At 49.3% G+C, this 20,265-nt stretch overlaps 1 protein-coding gene across 1 annotated transcript; it reads right to left on the bottom strand.

Moving 5' to 3' along the window:
• Positions 1-7,584: 7,584 nt before the first annotated feature.
• Positions 7,585-12,327, bottom strand: ZNF165 (zinc finger protein 165). Its single transcript, XM_059674545.1, has 3 exons — positions 11,852-12,327; positions 11,463-11,601; positions 7,585-10,871 (listed from the first exon to the last, which is right to left on the bottom strand). The coding sequence occupies exons 1-3, from the start codon at positions 12,254-12,256 to the stop codon at positions 9,964-9,966; spliced, it is 1,452 nt and encodes a 483-aa protein (XP_059530528.1). The 5' UTR covers positions 12,257-12,327; the 3' UTR covers positions 7,585-9,963.
• Between the last annotated feature and the right edge of the window lie 7,938 nt (positions 12,328-20,265).

The following is a 20,265-nucleotide window of genomic DNA, read 5'->3' as shown; positions in this document are numbered from 1 at the left end:
CTCTTCTAGTTAACTTCTCATTCCACTTGTCCAGCTATAAAGTCAGACTAAAATATGTCACATCTAAACGACACAGGGCTAATTTTCCTAATATGCAAAGACCTCTTACAAAAAAGTAAGAAAAACATAAACAAGCCAATAGAAAAATTGGCTAAGGGTTTAAAAAGGCATTTATAGAATACAAATATTAACAGACAAAAATGTGCACAGTATTTTTATAAGAAAATCTGGAAATTAGATTCTATGTGAAATATGCAGATTCTTAAAGAGTTGCTATTATTTTAAATTACAAAAAACTAACAAACAAAAACTATGTGGGGCTTGTCTGCCACCTCTGGATAAAGACGTGAAAGGTCCCTGTGGATCAGCAGGTTGATCGATCCATCCAGCCTTGACCCATTCCGGCCCTGCAAAGCATAATCCATTCCAGTATAACAAAATAGTTTTTGTCTTTCACCATGTTTTTAGTTTAAATAATTGATAGATTAATGTATTTGATCAAGTTAACCAAATATTGAGGTGTTGGTGGTTTTTTTTTTCCAAAGTAGTTCAGAAAAATAGGGAGAAGGGGAAGAGGAATATAAACACTAAGATTTCCTGAGCAACTGACTTCTGAGAAGTTTGACAACACGAATGGGCCCATTCAGCGCCCCAGCTCAGCAGGTGATGTGTTCAGTGGGCAAAGCATCCCATGCTGCTTGGAAGCTGTGTTCACGTGACTCTGGAATGAGTGGCAGGGAGTGGAGAGCTCAGCACTGTTAGGGCAACACCATCGCCAGCGTGCATCTTGGTGTCCTCGGAACGAGTGCCAGGAGTAGCTCCGCACACTTGTGTCACCAGGGCTCCTCTCCCATGTGGATTCTTCTGGGTCCCAGATGTGAGCTGTAACTGAGGTCTTCCCACCCTCCTCACACTCATAGGGCCTGAGCTCAGGCTGAAGCATTTCCCCCAGTCGATGCTCTGGTGTGCCTTGTTCCCTGTGCAGGTCCTCTGGTGTCGGATGTGACTGAGCTGTCATGAAAAGCTTTGCCACACTCACCATTCTGGAAAGGCATTTCACCAGTGCAGGTCCACGGATGCTGAACAAGGTGTGAATTGTGATAAAGGCTTTCTGCACTCCTCACACTGATAGTTTTAACCTATAAAACAGGCTATGTATTCTCTGACGGTCAATACGTTGTGAGCTTCTGCATTAAAATTGCCACAGACATTACATGAACAGTGTCTCTCTCCAGTGTGAATTCTCTTTTGTCTAATGAGGCTTGAGTTCCGAGTGAATCTTTTCTCATGTTCATCACACTTATACCTTCTCTCACTTGAAGTGCTTCTTTGATGTCTTTCTGTCCATCCTTCCGGTTCTTGGGTGTCTCCACATCCAGGACCCTCTCTGTTGGTCGGGCCAGATAGCTTTTCTTGGGATTCCATATCTACAGTAAGATCTTGCTTTTAAATCAATTCTCCTTTCTTATTTCTGATCCTATCATCTGAAATAAAAAGTACAGCATTCTAATGTAACTGAAATATACAGGAACATTATTATACTACTAGTAGCCTGGTGCACAAAAATTTGTGCACTCGGGGGTGAGGGTGAGGGGTGGGGCCAGACCCCTCAGCCCAACCTGCACCCTCTGTCATGTTCCAGGACCCTTGCCACTCCTGGCCTAGGCACAGGCCTACAGGCTTGGGGCAGCCTGGCTCCTGAGGCCCCATTTTATCAAGAGAACAAAGTTGGCGTTAGTTACAGCCCTCACAGAACCCAGTACACTGCATCTGTGCATACAACTGCCTCGTTCATGTGCCTGCTTCGCCCTACTGAAGTACTAACATCTTGAGGACATAGCTCTGTCTTATCCTGCTTCAACTTCAGTGCCTGGCCTGGTGCCAGGGACCTGAGAGGGTTTGCTGAGTGAATAATGAGTGAGTGAATGAGTGAATGAATGAGCGAGAAAGTGAATGAGCACGCAGCTACTAGCCGGGATAGTTTGCACTTTGCTCTGGGCTGCCTGACGCAAACCCCGGGAAGTTCCCACCCTGCTCCCAAAGGCCCCACTCCCCTCTCCTGGCTGTATAGTTTGTGCAGGGCAAAGGCTGCCCGGGTGTGCGTTTTGGCAGATCGGTGCATTAGCACCTGTCAGCTGGGGATCCCCGAGGGAGGGCTGTTTGTGGGCGTGGCTGGTGGCCAATCGCTGCGGTCCCGCCACCAGCCCTGGGTCTGTTCCCATACGGGCCGCCTGCCGCCAGGGTCGCAATAGCAGGCCCGGATGGCAGTGGGGCAGGCGGGATGGCGCTGTCCTGCCCTGCCTGCAGTATGCAAATTAGCCACCATCTTTGTTGGCAGTTAATTTGCATATTTCCATGATTAGCCAATGGGAAGCATATCAGAGGTACGGTTAATTACCATGTTTGTTTATTATTAGATAGGATTATGTTATATTATATTACATTACATTATAGTATAACTAGAGGCCCATGCATGGGTAGGGTCCCTAGGCCTGACCAGTGATCAGGGCCAATCAGGTTCCCCTGCCTCCTCACCTGCCTGCCTACTCCTTCCCTAGCTCCCTCAGCACCACACTGCTGTAGCTGGTCACCTGCCATGTTCCGTGCCACCCCCTGGAGGTGAGTGTACGTCACAAGCAGCAATCCAACTCCGATTCTCCTGATCGAGCTCCCAAGGGGACACTTTGCATATTAGCCTTTTATACATATAGGTTATATATAGTTATAGATATAGATATAGATATAGATATGGACATACATACTAGAAATACACGGCTTACATATTCCAACAAAATGGTTTGACAATGTTTGAAGAGAAAATTAGAAGATGGCAAATGACAGGACGGGCTGGTGTGATTCCAGAGAAGGGTGCATAAAAGTCAGGAACAAGAGTGACCTGAAGCGCTGACCAGTTTGGCTCAGTGGATAGAGCGTTGGCCTGTGGACTGAAGGGTCCCAGGTTCAATTCCCATCAAGGGCATGTACCTTGGTTGCGGGCACATCCCCAGTGGGAGGTGTGCAGGAGGCAGCTGATCGATGTTTCTCTCTCATCGATCTTTCCAGCTCTCCCTTCCTCTCTGTAAAAAATCAATAAAATGTATTAAAAAAAAAAAAAAAAAAAAAAGAGTGACCTGAAGACCAAGCGTAGCAACGAATAGAATAAAGACCTGAGAATGGGCTCATCAGGAAGGCCAGACATTGAGTGGAGAGGAATGAAGAACAGAACTATGGGAAGAGGGAAATGACAGTGTAAGGACCAAGCTTGAAACATAAAACAGCTGCTACCTCATGGGGACAGACGGACATCACTATTCTTGCAAAGGTGACACTGGGAACCTGTCAAGCCTGAAGGTACACTGTAGTTCACTGACGACTTCCCAGAGCAGATCCTTCACCAGACCTGACACTCCCATCTGTCCTGACCCCAGAATTCCTATGCCTGTGTTTCCTAGAGGGTCCTCTGGGCAGAGTCCCAACACCCTAGGGTAAGACATGTGGCCACTTCCTCAATGGTCAGTAGTTTCTGAAAAAAAAAAAGTGAAATTGCCCCACTCAAAAATATGTCCCCTGAAGGAATCTCATTTTAAGACCAAGAGTGAAGGGCAGAATTTGTAATCATGTAGGAATAATACAAGGAAAAGTGGTATGCTTTGTGTCAATTAGAGACATTAAAATAAAAGAAAAAAGGAAAAGACAGCCAGGGGGATGACTGAAGAATGAGGGCACAGCACAGTCAGAACTTACCTAGGCATAGGAGTCAGGGACTTGAACTGGAGAGTGTCATGAAAGATACAATCACAGGCCACCAGGGTCTTGGGCTGCTATCCATAAAGGGCAGAGACCCAAGACCAGGCCAAGAAGGAAGGTTGTCAAAAGGAGATGAGCTTGCTCTGTCGGTGTACTCAGTGGTTAGAGCATTGGGCCACTCACCAAAGGGTCTTGGGTTCACTTCCTGGTCAAGGGCACATACCTGAGTTGTAGGTACATTCCGGAGGCAACCAATTGGTGTGTTTCTCACATCAATGTTTCTCTCTCTATATCCCCCTTCTACTCTCTCAAAAATCAATGGAAAAACATCCTCCAGTGGGGATTAACAAAACAAAATAAAAGAAAAAGAGGAGGTGAGCTTTCCTTGGGGCTCCTTCAGGGACAGGCCCTGCAGTAATTTCCTCACCAAACCAGCTTGACACACTGGTTAAAAATCCTCATGTTTACTGGTTGTATAAGGCTTCAGGGCACTTTAAACTTCAATTTATGTTTTAGCTACCTTACATATGTCCGAGTGCAGAAAATTAAAGCAAATTACACAAAGACACACATGTATGCAAAAACTAGTCTTTTAGAGCCATGAGCAAATAACAAATGACTCCTGTAGATGGGACCCAAAGAGCATCGCAAACAGAACTACACCCCCATCAGCATAAGAAGCAGATGTATGCATTATTACAAAAAAGCACAGAACATACACTCAATTTCTAACTACTAAAAAAGATTGGGAAAATAGTGTCCTTCTAGTCGGATGGTAGTGAGTTCATGCTCAGCTCCAAATACAAAGCGTGAGAGATAAAAAGTTAATCTAAAAGCTTATCTCTGCAGACGAAAGGACAAACCGCGCAACCGTGGCCACTTGACAACAGAGGACAGCGGGGGACCAAGTGCTCCACAAGGAGGACGGGCCCCAGCTCACGTGTGATCCTAGGAATAAGTCAAGATAAAGAACATGAAGCCGCTTCTAAATGTTGCCTTCCACTAGTTTATATCTTCCAAATAATAAAACATAGTGAGTTAACCAGTCAGACTATAACACCTTCCCCATTTACCCGGAATGCAAACCCAACTGGCACATCATCGAACAGAAACACCAGTAGTCCCGGATTCAGGGACCTGACAGACCGCAAAGTATGCGGGAGTTGGCGCAGCGCATACAGCGCGGACTGAACAAGGAGGGGACACCCACATCCGACGAACTGGAGTCCCGGACACGGCGCCCCGCTCTTCCGTGCGACTGAGGCGAGGGATGGACACTAACCAGCTCCTCCCCACGCCAGCCCCGCGAGAAAGTGCGTCAGCGAACCCAATGAGGAGAAACTGCGAATGCCAACCAGCCTAACTGAAATGCAACCCCTGAAACCCGCCCTCCAAAAGCATAACCTAAACCTAACCTGGAAAAAGTACACTGACTATCCCAATCACGAGGAAGTGCTCTTATAAACCCGGTCTGAAGGAAATACATTCAAGAATACGGTCCGGAGGAAGTGCTCACGTACTTTTGGTCCGGCGGAAGTGCATACAAAGAATCTGGCCCGACGGAAGTGTTCACGTAAATAGGGTCCGGCTAAGTGTCACATAAAGTAGGTCCGGCGGAAGTGCACTCAAGAATCCCGTCCGGCGGAAGTGTTCACGTAAACTCGGTCCGGAGGAAGTGCACACAAGAATCCCGTCCGGCGATCCGGCGGAAGTGTATCCAAGAATCCCGTCCGGCGGAAGTGCTCACGTAAACTCGGTCCGGAGGAAGTGCACACAAGAATCCCGTCCGGCGGAAGTGTTCACGTAAACTCGGTCCGGAGGAAGTGCACTTCGGCAGAAGTGCACCCAAGAATCCCGTCCGGCGGTCCGGCGGAAGTGTATCCAAGAATCCCGTCCGGCGGAAGTGTTCACGTAAACTCGGTCCGGAGGAAGTGCACTTCGGCAGAAGTGCACCCAAGAATCCCGTCCGGCGGTCCGGCGGAAGTGTATCCAAGAATCCCGTCCGGCGGAAGTGCTCACGTAAACTAGGTCCGGAGGAAGTGCACACAAGAATCCCGTCCGGCGGAAGTGCTCACGTAAACTAGGTTCGGACTGCCAAACCGGTTTGGCTCAGTGGATAGAGCATTGGCCTGCGGACTGAAAGGTCCCAGGTTCGATTCCGGTCAAGGGCATGTACCTTGGTTGCAGGCACATCCCCAGTGGGAGGTGTGCAGGAGGCAGCTGGTCGATGTTTCTCTCTCATCGATATTTCTAACTCTCTGTCGCTCTCCCTTCCTCTCTGTAAAGAATCAATAAAATATATATTTAAAAAAAAAAAAAACTAGGTTCGGAGGAAGTGCACCCAAGATTCCGCACCGGCGGAAGTGTTCACGTATATAGGGTTCTGAGGAAGTACATCCAAGAATCCGGTCCGGCGGAAGTGTTCACGTAAACTGGGTCCGGCGGAAGTTTACCCAAGAATTTAGTCCGGGGTTGGGGCCGGGGGGTAGTGCTCATGTATATTTTGCCCGGAGAAAATGCACTCATGAAACCGGTCCCCAAGAAGTGCTCACCTAAATTGGGACCGGCTTCGGCCCGGCAGAAGTGGACCTGCGAATCCGCTCGGCCCTGCCCCTCACCTCCCTACTGGCCCTAGTCCCCGCCGCTCCACGTGCCTGCAGCTGCCATGCTGCCAATCGCAGGGAGGGCGGCGGGTCGGACATGCGCTGAGTGACTTGTGGCCTTTTCCGTGTATATCTTTGCAGTTTGTTTATTTCAGCAGACAAAAGTAGTACGGAAAATAAGAAATTTAAGGAACTTAATCTACATCAACAACTGCAAGCGACATAATTTGCAGGCTTCATGCTGAAAGTGGGACCCCTTGTTTAAAAAGCAGGAAAACGTCATGTTAAAGGGATTAGGCCATAAAACCGTTTTTATCTTCCCACCCCACATACTGACTCTTGATTCGTCATGTTTTTGTTATTTAATGTCATTTTAAATAAAGAAAAATTGAAACGATCACTATGAGTTTTCCTGTTCACCTTTATATTTTGCAATGCCAGTTTAAATGCAAATATAAGCACATTTAACTTGTATGTGGAAACACCAAAATTATGGACAATTCATATCTTGAGGCTCCCAAACCGGGGTAGGCAAAAGTAGGTTTACAGTTGTGCATATGCAAGTTTATTCTTGTATTAATTACTGTATTATTTGTATTAGAACTGTAAACCTACTTTTGCTTGCCCCATAAACTCAGTCAGTGGACATGCTGTAGAAATTGAACCCTAACTCGCTCTTTTTAAAAAATATATATTTTTATTTGAGAGGAAGGGAGGAAAGATAGAAATTTCAATGACGAGACTCATTGATTGGCTGCCTCCTGCATGCCCCCCCACTGGGGACCGAGCCTACAACCAAGGCATGTGCTCCGCAGGCTGACGCTCTATCCACTGAGCCAAACAGGCTAGGGTGAACCCTCACTCTTGACAGACACACATTCTGCCTGATGGGCAAAGACTGACAGGAAAGGGGATAGAGGGCTGCTCTCCTTCCCTTTCCTTCTGTGTTGTCATTGTCAGTAAGTGGTTGCCTAATACAGGGAAGTAACACACATAAGAAAGAATATTGTAGGGCTCCTTGGTTGTTCCTGTTTCTTAGATGCTTCCACTTGCCAACCTTCTGACTTAGAAGCAAGTCCTGTCGCAGCAGAAAGTACACTCTCACCTGGCTATCCGCACACAAGTGACTCAGATGCAGACATAACACGCTTACCGTGTGTGTGTAGAAGTGGGAAAATTTCCTTCTTCCCTTCTGGGTTCTTTAGCCTAATAATCAAATTCACAGAAGACAGACTGACAAGAGAAAAACAATTTTAATTTTGTACATACGAAAGCACCAACAAAGATAAGATCCAAAGGCAGTTGAGGCTTGTCTGTCACCCTGAGCTGAGGAATGGGGGGCGGATGGGGCCTGTGCTCCAGGGGAAGGTGATTCGCAGGAAGATAAGGGCAGATGCTTGGTTCTGAGGGTTGCCCTGTCCTACATAAAGGTCACTCAGGTAAAAGTGAACTCTCTTCATAGCTCTCTTTCTAGGACAGGCCCACAGTAAAAATTTTGGATAGTTGAGGGAGCGGTTAAACTTTTTCCTGAGTCTGCTGGGTCTCGATTTCCTTCAGCTCAAAATAATTCACATGCCAAAGTGGCCCATTTTGGGGTGGCCTACTCTGCTCCCCTTCATATTCTGAGCCTCAGTGAACTCCCAAGACTCATGGGCCCACTGAAATCTGTGCTGATGGGGAACACAAATGCTCGATACGACAGGGGGGCAAAGAAACACAGATATGTCCTCTGCTCAGGCACAGGGCCCTCTCTCCTATTTAACTCACTCACAAAGCACAAGTTTAAAGATAAAATCAGGAGTCCTAGCTGGTGCTTCTCGGTGGTCACATCGTCAGCCGGAGCATCGGTCTCAGGTTTGAGTCCCAGTCAGGGGCATGCACCTGGGTTGCAGGTTCAATCCCCAGTCCAGTCAGTCAGGGCATGTGCGGGAAGCAACCAATCGATGTTTCTCTCTCACATGGATGCTTCTCGATGCCTCTCTCTCTCCTTCTCCCCCTCCCCCTCCTCCGCCTTCCCTTCCACTTTCTAAAAACCTATGGGGAAAGATACCCTTGGGTGACCATTAATAAAAACAACCAAAAGATAGAATGAAGAGTTTCCAGGCTGGACAACAGCACCGAGCCCAGCTCAGGACCTTCCGGGCACTCAGCCACCACCTCTGAGGTGAGACCTGCACGTGACTCACCGGGGGCAGACGGGGAAGGCAGCTGTGCAGGTGCCTCAGACAAACAGGTGATACATGTTGGGAAAATCTCACCTGGAATTCGAATCTTGTCAAGCACAGGGGAAACTACACTGTGGGAAAGCCTATGTTCAGCGCCCCCAGCTTTCAGGACACGGGAGAACCCAGGTCGGGAGAACTGTGTCACTGTCGTAAGTGCGAGAATCCAAGGAGATAAACTCCACGCATGTGATGAGAGTGGGAGAGGTTCCAGGTGGCTCAACTCTGAGAAGGCACCGGACGGCCCGCACGGCCGCACGCTGTGGCAGTTTCACTAGGAATTCAGGAACAAGAAGATGTCATGGGGATGAGCAAGAGAAGCTTGAAGGTCTTGTCCTCTGGACGTGGCAATTTTTCCAAGTCAAACCCTCGTATGGGGGTGATCCTTTAGACAAACAGTCATAAACCTTCTCTGCAGCGGCCAGATGCCCTGGGTAATGGCTCAACCGTTTCTCTAGATGAGCAGCTGAATCCTTCTTTTCACCTCATAATCTTCTAACTGTTGACAAGTTACTGAACTCCTTTTAACTCAAAATTTTCTCCAACGAAATAAGGATAATAGCCACTCTATTATTCACCAGGATATTACAGGATAAATGGGAACACGGGCAAGGCATTTGGAATAGAGGCATTTCTGTGCTGGTTTAAAGTTTCAGAGGCCTTGTTGTTGGTACCGACTCCCTCTGCCCTCCTCACTTGTCCGTGGCCAGTCGAGAGGCCCCAGAACGCAGTCTCTGTCCTCTCAGCCCAGGAAGGTGTCCACAGACACCCAGCACACGTGGCAGGAAGGTTCCCGTCACAGGACTGCATCTGTCGCCTCCAGATCTAGGCTCCCTCCCACTTGAACACATTGCTCACCTCTGGCCCCACCTCTTGCCCCGTTTCCTTCCACACCCCTCCTTCCTGTTGGAATCTCTGACTCCAGCCTCTTGCCTTGGGTGTGCTTCCGGGCAGGGCCTTGATGCAGATCACACCCTACCTGTCGGAGGGCCAGCAGTGCTTAGTCCCCTTTCACACACCCTCCAGCTCTGTGCTCGGCAGCCTTCGTGTGCAGAACCACGACGTGGGGCTGAGGACGACTCTCTCCGGAGCCCCCCCCCCCCCCCCCCCCCGTCGTGATCAGGGTTATTTTCTAAGAAGATCCTTTTCTGTCCTCTCTCCACCGCTGGGCTAACCTATTTATTTGCCTCCCCCAACTCTGCTCAATGTCTGGCTCGGCAGCCGAGCCTTTCAGAAAGCAGAGAGGTCAGACCACAGGCAGGACCGCACACTAGAGGACAGAGGGAGGAGAGACGCCGGCTGTCAGCCACTCACCCCACCAGGATTTACTTTGTCGTCAATGTTTCCCGCATTTTGCTATTTCCTTAGCATGCCCTATGAACTTAAGTCCCTCACATGAATAGGCTGTCCCTCTTGTGAATTCTCCGATGTTGGCTGAGGTGCGAGCTCTGACTGAAGGCTCTCCCGCACTCGCTGCACGCATAGGGTTTCTCTCCAGTGTGGACTCTCAGGTGTCGAATGAGGTGTGAGCTCACCCTGAAGGTTTTCCCACATTCACTGCACACATAGGGTTTCTCTCTGGTGTGGATTCTCTGATGCAGGATGAGGTGTGAGTTCAGGCTGAAGGCTCTTCCACATTCTTTGCATTCAAAGGGTCTCTCCCCAGAGTGGACTCTCTGGTGTCTAATGAGATCTGATCTCCCGCCAAAGCCTTTGCCACACTCGTTGCACTCATAGGGTCTCTCTCCAGTGTGGGTTTTCTGGTGTCTGGTAAGCTTTGAGCTGTGCCTGAAAGCTTTCCCACACTCACTACATTGATGGGTTTTCTCTCCGCTGAAAACTGCTGTCTGTTTAATAAGGTTTGAGTGCTTGAGAGATTTTCCACGTTGGGGAGTTTTTTCTCCAACATAAATTTTTTGATGCATAATAAAACCCGAATTCCACTGGAGACTTTGGTCATAGGTACTGTGTTTACAAGATCTGTGGTGTGTAAATTCATTTGGGTTCAGATGTATGCGTCTGTCACATCCATTCTGACTTATTATTTCACCTGAAAGTATATTTTTGTGGGTGAGGGTTTTGCTAAAACCTCCGTCCTGAGCAGACGATGGTCTCCGAGCCTCCCCAGGCCTGTTTTCCTGTTGCCGCTTTGCCTGGCCCGCAGACCTGGAGGCGTCCCAAGGCTGAGCAGACTCCTCTGAGGCAAATGTCGGAGGTCGTCCTGACACAATTCTCTGTGAGCCTGTGTTTTCATGAGCGTCAAGACTTGACAGAGACACGTTGTTTTCACTCTCATGACCTAAAATGACAATAATGACAGAAGAGGTCTGCTGAGCTGGAAGAAAATAAATTGTTCAGATACACCCAAGATAGTTACAAATTGGTACCTCATTTGGCCATTCCAAAAACATGGCCTTTCAAAAGAGAGGCATGAACCACGCAGAAGAACAAATCAGTATAAGCTGGTCCTGTGTGCAGTGGTTGGCAGAGAGAGGAGACACCCACCAGGATGAGCAGATGAAACAGAAAAGCCTGGGAAGAGGAGCTTCGCCAGCAAGAACAGGAGGGGAAGACAAAGTAGGAACAAAGAACTCCGAGTGGGACTGAGGGACCCAGGGGGCTCTGGATCTAGGGTACACGTCTACGGTAAGGCTTAGAGGAAGAAGGGGAGGCACCATCTCCAAAGAAAGCAGATGAGGATGCAGATGCGTGAGAAAAGTAAAGTTGTAAATGACTCCGGAGTGTGCGTACAGAGAGCTGAAAGCATCCGTCCGTCCGTCCATCCATCCATCCATCCACTTCTGGTTGGCACAGAAAAGGACCACCCACAGCTATTGGGACAGTCTAAGAAGGGAGAGCCCCGTCCCTCCGTCCACGGACACAGCTTTACCCAAGTTCAGTGGGAGAGAGGGTTCTGAGGAAGCCTGAAGGTCCTTGGTGTCCACTGGCGGGAGCTGGTCAGTACATGCTGGTCCAGGAGATGCAGCCTTCCTCCTGAATATTTCCTGTCCATGTCCAGGGACTGGAACCTGAGAACAAAGTACATCTGGACTTAGGAGAGAGTCCCTGTTAGAATCAAACATCTCCCCAAACAAAGAGAACCTCCTGTAGGAACACAAACTGGGGAAGGAAGAATCAAGTCTGACTCAGCAGCGAGATATGGCGTATACCCAACAGAGAGCAAAGGAGACATAAATGCATCCTGAACTAGGAGCTCAGCTCTCCCACTGTGGGACGCCCTCCGTTCTGGAGGCCTTAGCTCGCCCATCGTCTCTGTACCTGGAGCACGGCTTCGCCGCTGCCTCTCTCGCCTTCCAGCGCTGCCACCACCTCCTCCCCGCTCTGCGGGCGCTGCTCTCGCACCAGGGCCTGCAGCTCCGCGGGCAGGATGCTCAGAAGCTGCTCCAGCACCAGCAGCTCCAGCATCTGCTCCTTGCTGTGCGTCTCGGGCTGCAGCCACAGCCCGCAGAGCTCACGGAGCCGGTGCAGTGCCTGGCGGGGCCCAGGCGCGTCATGGTAGCTGAAATGCCTGAACAGCTGCCGGCACAGCTCCTGCTTGAGAAAATCACTTCTCCCTGAGCCAGCGTCCTGCCCCCAGACAAAATCTTCCTCCACCTTCACTCTCAGAAGCCCTTCATCCTCCTGAGGATTCTGAGCTGCAGCTTTCTTGAATTCTGTCATCATCTTGGGATAGAATGAATGATCACAAAACCCACTTCTGCCTTGTGAAGGGTCTTTTAGCTTCAAGAGCTCTCCTGGAGAGTAAAAAAGAGTTACTATTATTGTCTAGAAAGACCACACTATGGAACTAGTCATTTTCTATTACACAAAGAGGTACTGGGCGTTTACTCTGTGAAAATACTGAAACGCCTGCGTTGGGAATACAACTGCTACATAATTCCTACCTCAACGCAGTTTAACCTTCAAACTGACAAGCAAGACAATTGAGGGAGCATTTGAAATCCTGCCCCTGGCATATTCCATAAGTTTGCCTCCAGTAAACTCATAAAAAACACACACACCACCACCAAGGTGATTTAAATGAGAAGCATTTAAATATAAATACAACACAAGACTGAATGTTAACATGCCACATGCAATTAAATTATTTCTATGTGCCCTAGCCACTTTGGCTCAGTGGATAGAGCGTCAGCCTGCGGACTGAAGGGTCCCGGGTTTGATTCCGGCCAACGGCATATGCCCAGGTTGCGGGCTCGATCCCCAGTAGGGGGTGTGCAGGAGACTCCAATCAATGATTCTCTCTCATCATTGATGTTTCTATCTCCCTCTCCCTTCCTCTCTGAGATCAATAAAGATATATTTTTAAAAAAATTATTTCTAAGTTATACAGGCAATAATAGAAGAGCTTCAAAAAATTGCTTTTAAATGGCCAATTCCACATAGGAAAATGTTCTGTGCTTCTCATTGGGTGACAAAGGACCACCTGCAGCTATTGGGGCCGTTTGAGAAGAGGGTCCCTGTCCCTGCCCTCCAGCGACATGACCTCACGGACGTCCAGGGGCAGAGGGGGTTCTGGGGGTGCGAGAGGGCACAGGAGTCAGCAATGGTCAGGGAAAGCCACTGAAAACTAGCTTCTGAAGAATGGAGGGCACTTGAAGAGGATGTGGGAGACAGGAAATGACAAGCAACGGAGAGGCCGGCCGAGTGGTTAGGAGCAGGGACACAGAGCTGGGAACGCAAGTTGGACAGGTCTGTCCAAGGACGTGACAGGAGCACAGGCCCTGCCCTGGAAGCCTCTGATGTCAGGTGCCTGGAGCAGACTTTCTCCGTTAGGCACTGGGCAGCCAGGAACAGCTCGTGGGAAGAATGGCCTCCCACCAGGTCCGTGTCTGCCTTCCTAGTCCCACAGTCTGTCCAGGTCTTGGACACTAAGTTCAACCATCTCACCGATAAAATAAAAGCCAGCAACGTAACTTTCGTATCTGTCTTCTGTGAGTCTAGTGATCGAATATCACTTCCTCAAGACCTGTGAGCACGCGGGCACGGTCCGTCTGGTTTCTGAACTGAAAACCGCAGTGACAGGAAATCAGAGGTGCAGCCTGGAGGGCACAATAGTGAAATGCAAACATCAGTGTTTCAGGTCTGTCCACTGAACATTCCACCAATGTAGCTCCTGACTGTCCCGCTGACAAGCACTTTATTAACAACGAGAGGCACGGTGCACGAAATCTGTGCACGGGTAGGGTCCCTAGGCCTGGCCGGCAATCAGGGCCAATCTGTGGGGGTACCGTGGGGCAATCAGGGCCCTCACTCGCCCCCCACCTCCAGTCGGGGCCTGAGGGCTGAGCTGCCCCGGTAGTCAGTGAGAGCCATAGCGACCAGCCGGTCTGCCGGTTTGCACATTAGGGCTTTATTCTGTAGGATGTTAACACCCCCGAAGCACTGGGCTCCCAGAGAAGTCTGCGTTTAGAGCTGGGCGGCGGCCCGATTGCCACGTGGGGCTCTGTCAGAACAGATTCCTGGGCCCGGCTCCGGGGCTCCGGGATGCTGACTTGGTTACTGTGAGCGGCACCTGGGAATCTGGATCCTGACGTGTGGCTATAAAGAATTGAAGGGGAGCGTTTGAGTTTGCAAGAAATTTGAAAATAGTTGAAGAGAAATAACATAAAACACCTGGATGTAAAACAAATAACATAAGGCGCTGCGAGTGTTGGAAGCTTCGCTACTAAACACGCTGTACGATGGAGGCCCTAACCCCGAGAGGCAGAGGCGGGGTGCGATGCCTGCCTGTGGACACGGGTCGCCACCATTTCCTAGGGGGCAGGGGGTCCACATCTGGTCGCTTATTGGATAAAAGTGGAAACGAGGGAGGCTTCCGATGCTTTGTGTTTTGAAAATCCTACATTTAGGATGATAGTGACATATCCTCTGGAAAAACACTTCCACCCCAAGTCACGAGATCGTCCTGGAGAGGAGGCAGGAATGGAAGGACGGCGACGAGACCACAGAACGGGCGATGGAGGCCCGCCCGGGCCAACCCCGAGCCCAGAGACCAGGTCCCGGCGCACAGAACCTGGGAAAGTCTGCGCGGCGGACCCGAGGACGGACGTGGGAGGGGTCAGGCCTGCGCGGCTGAGACCGGCCCGGCCTGGTCCCGGGACGAGGTGATGCTTCCGGGGCGTCGTCACTCAGCGCGGGGGCCGAGGGCCCGGCTCGCTCTCCAGCCCCCCGGCCGAGCGGCGGCTGCACCCCCGGCATCTCCTGCGGAAAGGCCGCCGGTAGGTGTCTCCTCGCTGCGCACCGGGGGAAACAGCCCGCACTCCAGGTCCTCGGCCGCTTTTAAACGTCTCACTAGCTTCGAGCTCATAAACATCCCGCGCGGCCCCGCGAAGCCCGCGTCCGGGAGAAACCGACGGGCAGAGCGACGTCGGGAGACGAGGGACCGACCGCCCGGGACGGAGGGGGCCGAGTCGGCGCCCCGCCCTCGGGACTCGCTCACTCGCAGTAACTGCGAGAACTTCCGACGCGAGGGCGGCGGCGACTCCTGCGGGAAGCGGGCGCCCGGGGCCGGCTCCGGGCGAAAGCCGCGGACCCGGAGCAGGCACCACCCCCGCGGTCTCCCCACGGCCGGGCCACTCCGCGCCCGGGAGCCCCCGGAACCCGCCGACTGCAGGACGGCCCGCCTCTCCTGGCCACGCCCTCGTCCCTCCGGAGACGCTAGCGCGCTGGTAACTATGGAAACCACATGCTCCCCTCCAAAGGGGCGGGTGCGAATGCCCTCTGGACGCCGAACCCAGTTCCCCCTTCCCTCGGGACCCTCCGAGTTCGGGAGGGAACATGCGGGGGCTGTGTATTTGCAGGAGACAAAGGGCCGGTCACCCGGATCCCCAAGCCCGGACTCACCTCTCCCACGGGACTGGTTCCGATCGGACACTTCCGGGGGAAGGACAGCGTCGCGCCACCTGTCCACGTTTCCGTCTACGGACACTTCTGAGTCTGCGCGGAAGACACGCCAGCTTTGGACTGCGATTCCCAGAAGCCTCCGGGTCTCCTCGGCGCTCGGACTCCATTTCCCAGGCATCTCGGCCCCGGTCCTGAAATCCTCGGAGCTTGAAAGAGGCGGAGTCTGCTCTCGGCTTGGCGGCGTCGTGGACGGGCGCTCCAGGCGCAGCCGCAGGGCCTCCGCCCGGGTCGGACTGGGGAGTCCAACCCCACGTGGTGGACGCAGCGCGCACTTGACCTTTGCAAAGCCTTCCCGGACTTTCCGGACCCTCCATCCATTCCCACCCCCTGCCTTTCCTTGTATTACTTTTGGCTTTACATTGTATCTTTTTGATCTGTCATTGCTTCGATAATGTGTCTTAGTGTTTATAGGTTTTCCACTTCAAATCCATCATTTTGCAAAGCAAATTCACCCTTTTGCAAAATCCTCAGTTACTTCAAATATTTTTTTGCGAATTTCTCCGAAGATTACTGTGGAAATTGGATGAAGATAATTTGGGGGATGTGTGGTTGGTTTTGGACAATGTAAGCCTCCACAAACCCAGGAAGTAGGTGATCTCGTTGGTGAGACGAGGCATTCCCTGCTATTCCTGCCACCATATCTCCAATGATGAGGCCCACTGAAGGAGTTTTTTCAAAGGTTAAGTTCTGCGCGAGAAATATTTGGCAGATCCTTCAAACCATGAATGTTTAACAAATGTTATTAATCATTCTGTAGCGACCGTTACTCCAGAAGATTATCCTAATTTATAAATATGTATATGAAATTGCCACAAGCAGCGACAGGAGAACCATTATAAGGGACATTATAAGTATTTCTGACGTTAAAAAGTATTTTATATTTATTACTATACCAGTATACATGCAATAAAACATTTTAACAACTTTGCTTATGATTTATTTTTGTTACAAAGCTTTTGAAGTCATTTTAGTAGAAAAGTTTGCTTTGCAAAAGCATGAATTAGCTTTACGAAAGGATGAATTTGATTTGCAAAAGGCTGAATTTGAAGTGGAAAGCCTGTAGGTCAACGGTTCTCAACCTGTGGGTCGCAACCCCTTTGGGGGTCGGACGACCCTTTCAGGGGTTGCCTAAGACCATCAGAAGACACATATAATTACATATTGTTTTTGTGATTAATCACTGTGCTTTCATTATGTTCAATTTGTAACAATGAAAATACATCCTGCATATCAGATATTGACATTACGATTCATAACAGTAGCAAAGTTAAAGTTATGAAGTAGCAACGAAAATAATTTTCTGGTTGGGGAGTCACCACAACATGAGGAACTGTATTAAAGGGTCGCGGTATTGGGAAGGTTGAGAACCACTGCTGTAGAGGATGGAAGATCCAAAGATAATGATCTTTGACATACGAGAAAGGACTTGCTTATAGGCTGGAGGGAAGGGAATGCTCCAGCAGTGAAATGAAAGTGCAGAAAAGAAACAAGAAAGGGAGGAGCTGAAAAGAAAAAGTATTCAGTCCACAAGGGACGGTTCAGCAAGAGTTCATAGCAACAGAACAAGAGGATGTGAGCGCAGAGGCTGGCGGTCAGGGACTTGGAAGGCAGCTTGTTCTTTCTTTTCTTTCTTTAATACTAGAGGCCTGGTGCACAAAATTCATGCACTGGGGTGGGGAGTGTCCCTCAGCCCAGCCTGCACCCTCTCCAATCTGGGACCCCTCGAGGGATGTCTGAATGCTGGTTTGCCTAAATACGGGACTGCTGGCTCCCAACTGCTCACCTGCCTGCCTGCCTGATTGCCCCTAACTGCTTCTGCCTGCCAGCCTGATCGCCCCCTAACCACTCCCCTGCCAGCCTGATCGATGCCTAACTGCTCTCCTGCTGGCCCAATCGTCCCCAATTGCCCTCCCCTGCAGGCCTGGTTGCCCCCAACTGCCCTCCCCTGCTGGCCCAGTCACCCCCAACTGCCCTCCCCCTGCTGGCCCAGTCACCCCCAATTGCCTCCCCTGCAAACCTGGTCCCCCCCAACTGCCCTCCCCTGCTGGCCTGATCACCCACAACTGCGCTCCACTGCAGGCCTGGTCCCCCACAACTGCCCTCCCCTGCCGGCCATCTTGTGGCAGCCATCTTTGACCACATGGGGCCCGCTATCTTGTGCAAGGGCATGAGAGTCAATTTGCATATTACCTCTTTATTATATAGGCTATTTTTACTGATTTCAGAGAGGAAGGGAGAGGGAGACAGAAACATCAATGATGAGAATCATTAATTGATTCCCTGCACATCCCCTACTTGGGATGGAGTCTGTAACCTGGGCATTTGCCCTGACCGGGAATTGAACTGTGACCTCCTGATTCATAGGTTGACGCTCAGCCCCTGAGCTGCAGTGGCAGGGCAGGAGTTTGTTCTTTCTGATGCTTCTTTTCACTGTGAAATAAGAAGAAGGGATCTCAATATCCCCCCACCCCCCGCCAGGAATCACAATCTTATTAACACTTCAAGTATATTAAAGCAATGGAATATGCAAACTACTAAAAGTGTCAGAAGGATTTATTTATCTTAGTATTTGTTTATCATGTTAACTGGAATATTCTATCCTGCTTTTCCTAATTCTCTCTTACTATCATTTTCTTTCTACACATTAAATAATATGGAATTTGTGAAAATGCACAGCAGGCTTTCGTGCACATCACAAGCACTCCCTAAGTGTTTTATGATTGCTTCCGTTTTCTCAGTAAATTGGGGCATAAAGTTTATCAGCTGAGAGTGAGAGTGAGCAAGGAGGTATTGGTGATCTTAGGAACTAGAAGAAGAGGTGAAATAGTTATTCATGAAAGTGGAAAGGGAAGGGTTAAGGAAGTATAATACAATAGCCTGGCAACACTAAGAGTTTACTTGAGGTATGTGGGCGTATATTTAAAATGAAACTGAGTTTTCTCCAGTCTTACTCAGCTGCATTAGGAGCGGTACAGGGTTGACAAGTTGTGATATTGCAAATGTTGGCTAAGGAGAAAAAGAAGGATAGGATTGAGGCGAGTAAGAAAAAGTGGTAAACTCAATGGGTGGGAGAGGTTGGATGGTAAAGAGTAAGTCAGCTGGAAAAATAAAAGTTGTTGCTTGACAGGGATGTTAGGAGTTGGGACTATGAAGAGGATTCAGGTGGTCAAGTCAGAAGTTTAAGCATCACCCATGAGTCAGTCCTTTTCCTCATTGTTTGCGTGGGATCAATACTCTGTGGGTTTATCCTCCTCGGTATCTCGATATTTTTTAAATTTGTTTTTACTTTCCATTGCCGTGGCTCACCCAAGTTACTACAATGATTTCCTAATTTCTCTCTTAGCCTCAAGCCTGTTCCCCTCACATTGATTCCCACGTGCCAGTGAGAAGGCTGGCACAGAAGTGTAAGTCTGTTAATGGCACATCCCAGTTTAAACCAGAGCAGGGACTCACTTCTGCCCAAGCCCTCCACTGCGATCATTGCAAAGTTTAAACTGTTCACAGGGCTCACAACTCCCTGCAAAATCACTCCAACCAATGCAAAACTTTCTTCACATTTTATGTCATTTGAGATTTATCCATTTAGGCATTTTCTGTACTGTAATATATACCTTTGTATGAACAGACCACAGGGCACTAATCAGGGCTCTTACTGATATCCATTTAGGTGCCTTCCAATTCTCTGCTATTACAGGTAAAGAGGACATAACATTCTGGTTATCTCTTGAGTATATGTGGGAGAGGGTTTCCATATGCATGAAATTTATCAGACACAGAGATGAGGAAAATAAGACTTTTTTTTTGGGGGGGGGGGGGGTTACTAGCAGCCTGACTCTGTACCTAGTTAACCAGTATCCCTAGTGCACATTCCTGTTAGCCTATAATCAAGTCACTGCCTCTTCCTTACTTATCTGGACTTGCAAGACCTATTTACCTAAATACTCACATGTTACAGAGGCCATGAACCATGAACCATACACAACCCCTGGAGGGGTTATCAGCACAGGCTTTAAGGTGTGGTCTCAAATCCCCCATCCAAACACAGGGGGCTTTTTGCAGAGCCCGCAAAAGGTCCGGAAGTCTGATCCGTATTTGGGGGACAAAGAAACCAAGGGGTATAGAGAGAGAGCTTCCTCCATACTGGCTTGCTCAGGATTTAAACAGGCTCCCCTGAGTCACGGAACTAGTGCATCTGGAAATAAATGGGTTTTTCCTGTGTCTCCGGGGACTCCTGTGTATTTTTCAGTCTCCTGGTCAATTCTGCAACAACAGTATATGTGAGTCTTCAATTTTATTATATATCACCTGTTTCGATAGACTTTATTTCTCCATTTTATTTATTTTTAACCCACATATGCATAGTGGTCAAAAACTACGAAATGTGTACTAATGGTAGAGATACATGAAGAAGAAATAAGGTATAGTCACCATTTCATTGTCCATATGAAGTCAATACTTTTGCTCTCAGAATTTACTCCATCAAAAATTACTTATCCCTATTTTTGTTTCAAAATGTCCTTTGAAAAAGGTAGCGAGTCTTCCCAGAGCCTACTTACTGTACTCTATACATTAACGGATATCGTCAACAACTATCGATCACCTATGTATGAACACTCTGCAAGCGGCAGGGCCGTGAACACAATACTGATGGGAAGTGGAAACATCGTGGAGTGGAAGCAAGGAGCCACTAACAAACACAAGAGAATAAAAACTAGTGGCCCTGGGAGAGACCAGCTCTGCTCCAGGCTCAGCGAGGTCCCTGCTGGGTA

Source organism: Myotis daubentonii, chromosome 18, assembly GCF_963259705.1.
Source record: "Myotis daubentonii chromosome 18, mMyoDau2.1, whole genome shotgun sequence".
Lineage (NCBI taxonomy): Eukaryota > Metazoa > Chordata > Mammalia > Chiroptera > Vespertilionidae > Myotis > Myotis daubentonii.
Note: the sequence above shows the minus strand (reverse complement) of the source record. Positions and strands in the feature narration are given on the sequence as shown.

What these genes read in the sequence shown, in the direction of transcription:
- ZNF165 (XM_059674545.1), bottom strand. Translation starts at nt 12,256, where the DNA reads ATGATGACAGAATTCAAGAAAGCTGCAGCTCAGAATCCTCAGGAGGAT. An exon ending in GCGGCGAAGCCGTGCTCCAG is followed by an intron (nt 11,602 to 11,851) that starts GTACAGAGACGA and finishes CTTTGTTCTCAG; the next exon opens with GTTCCAGTCCCTGGACATGG. An exon ending in CTCTCTCCCACTGAACTTGG is followed by an intron (nt 10,872 to 11,462) that starts GTAAAGCTGTGT and finishes TTGTCATTTTAG; the next exon opens with GTCATGAGAGTGAAAACAAC.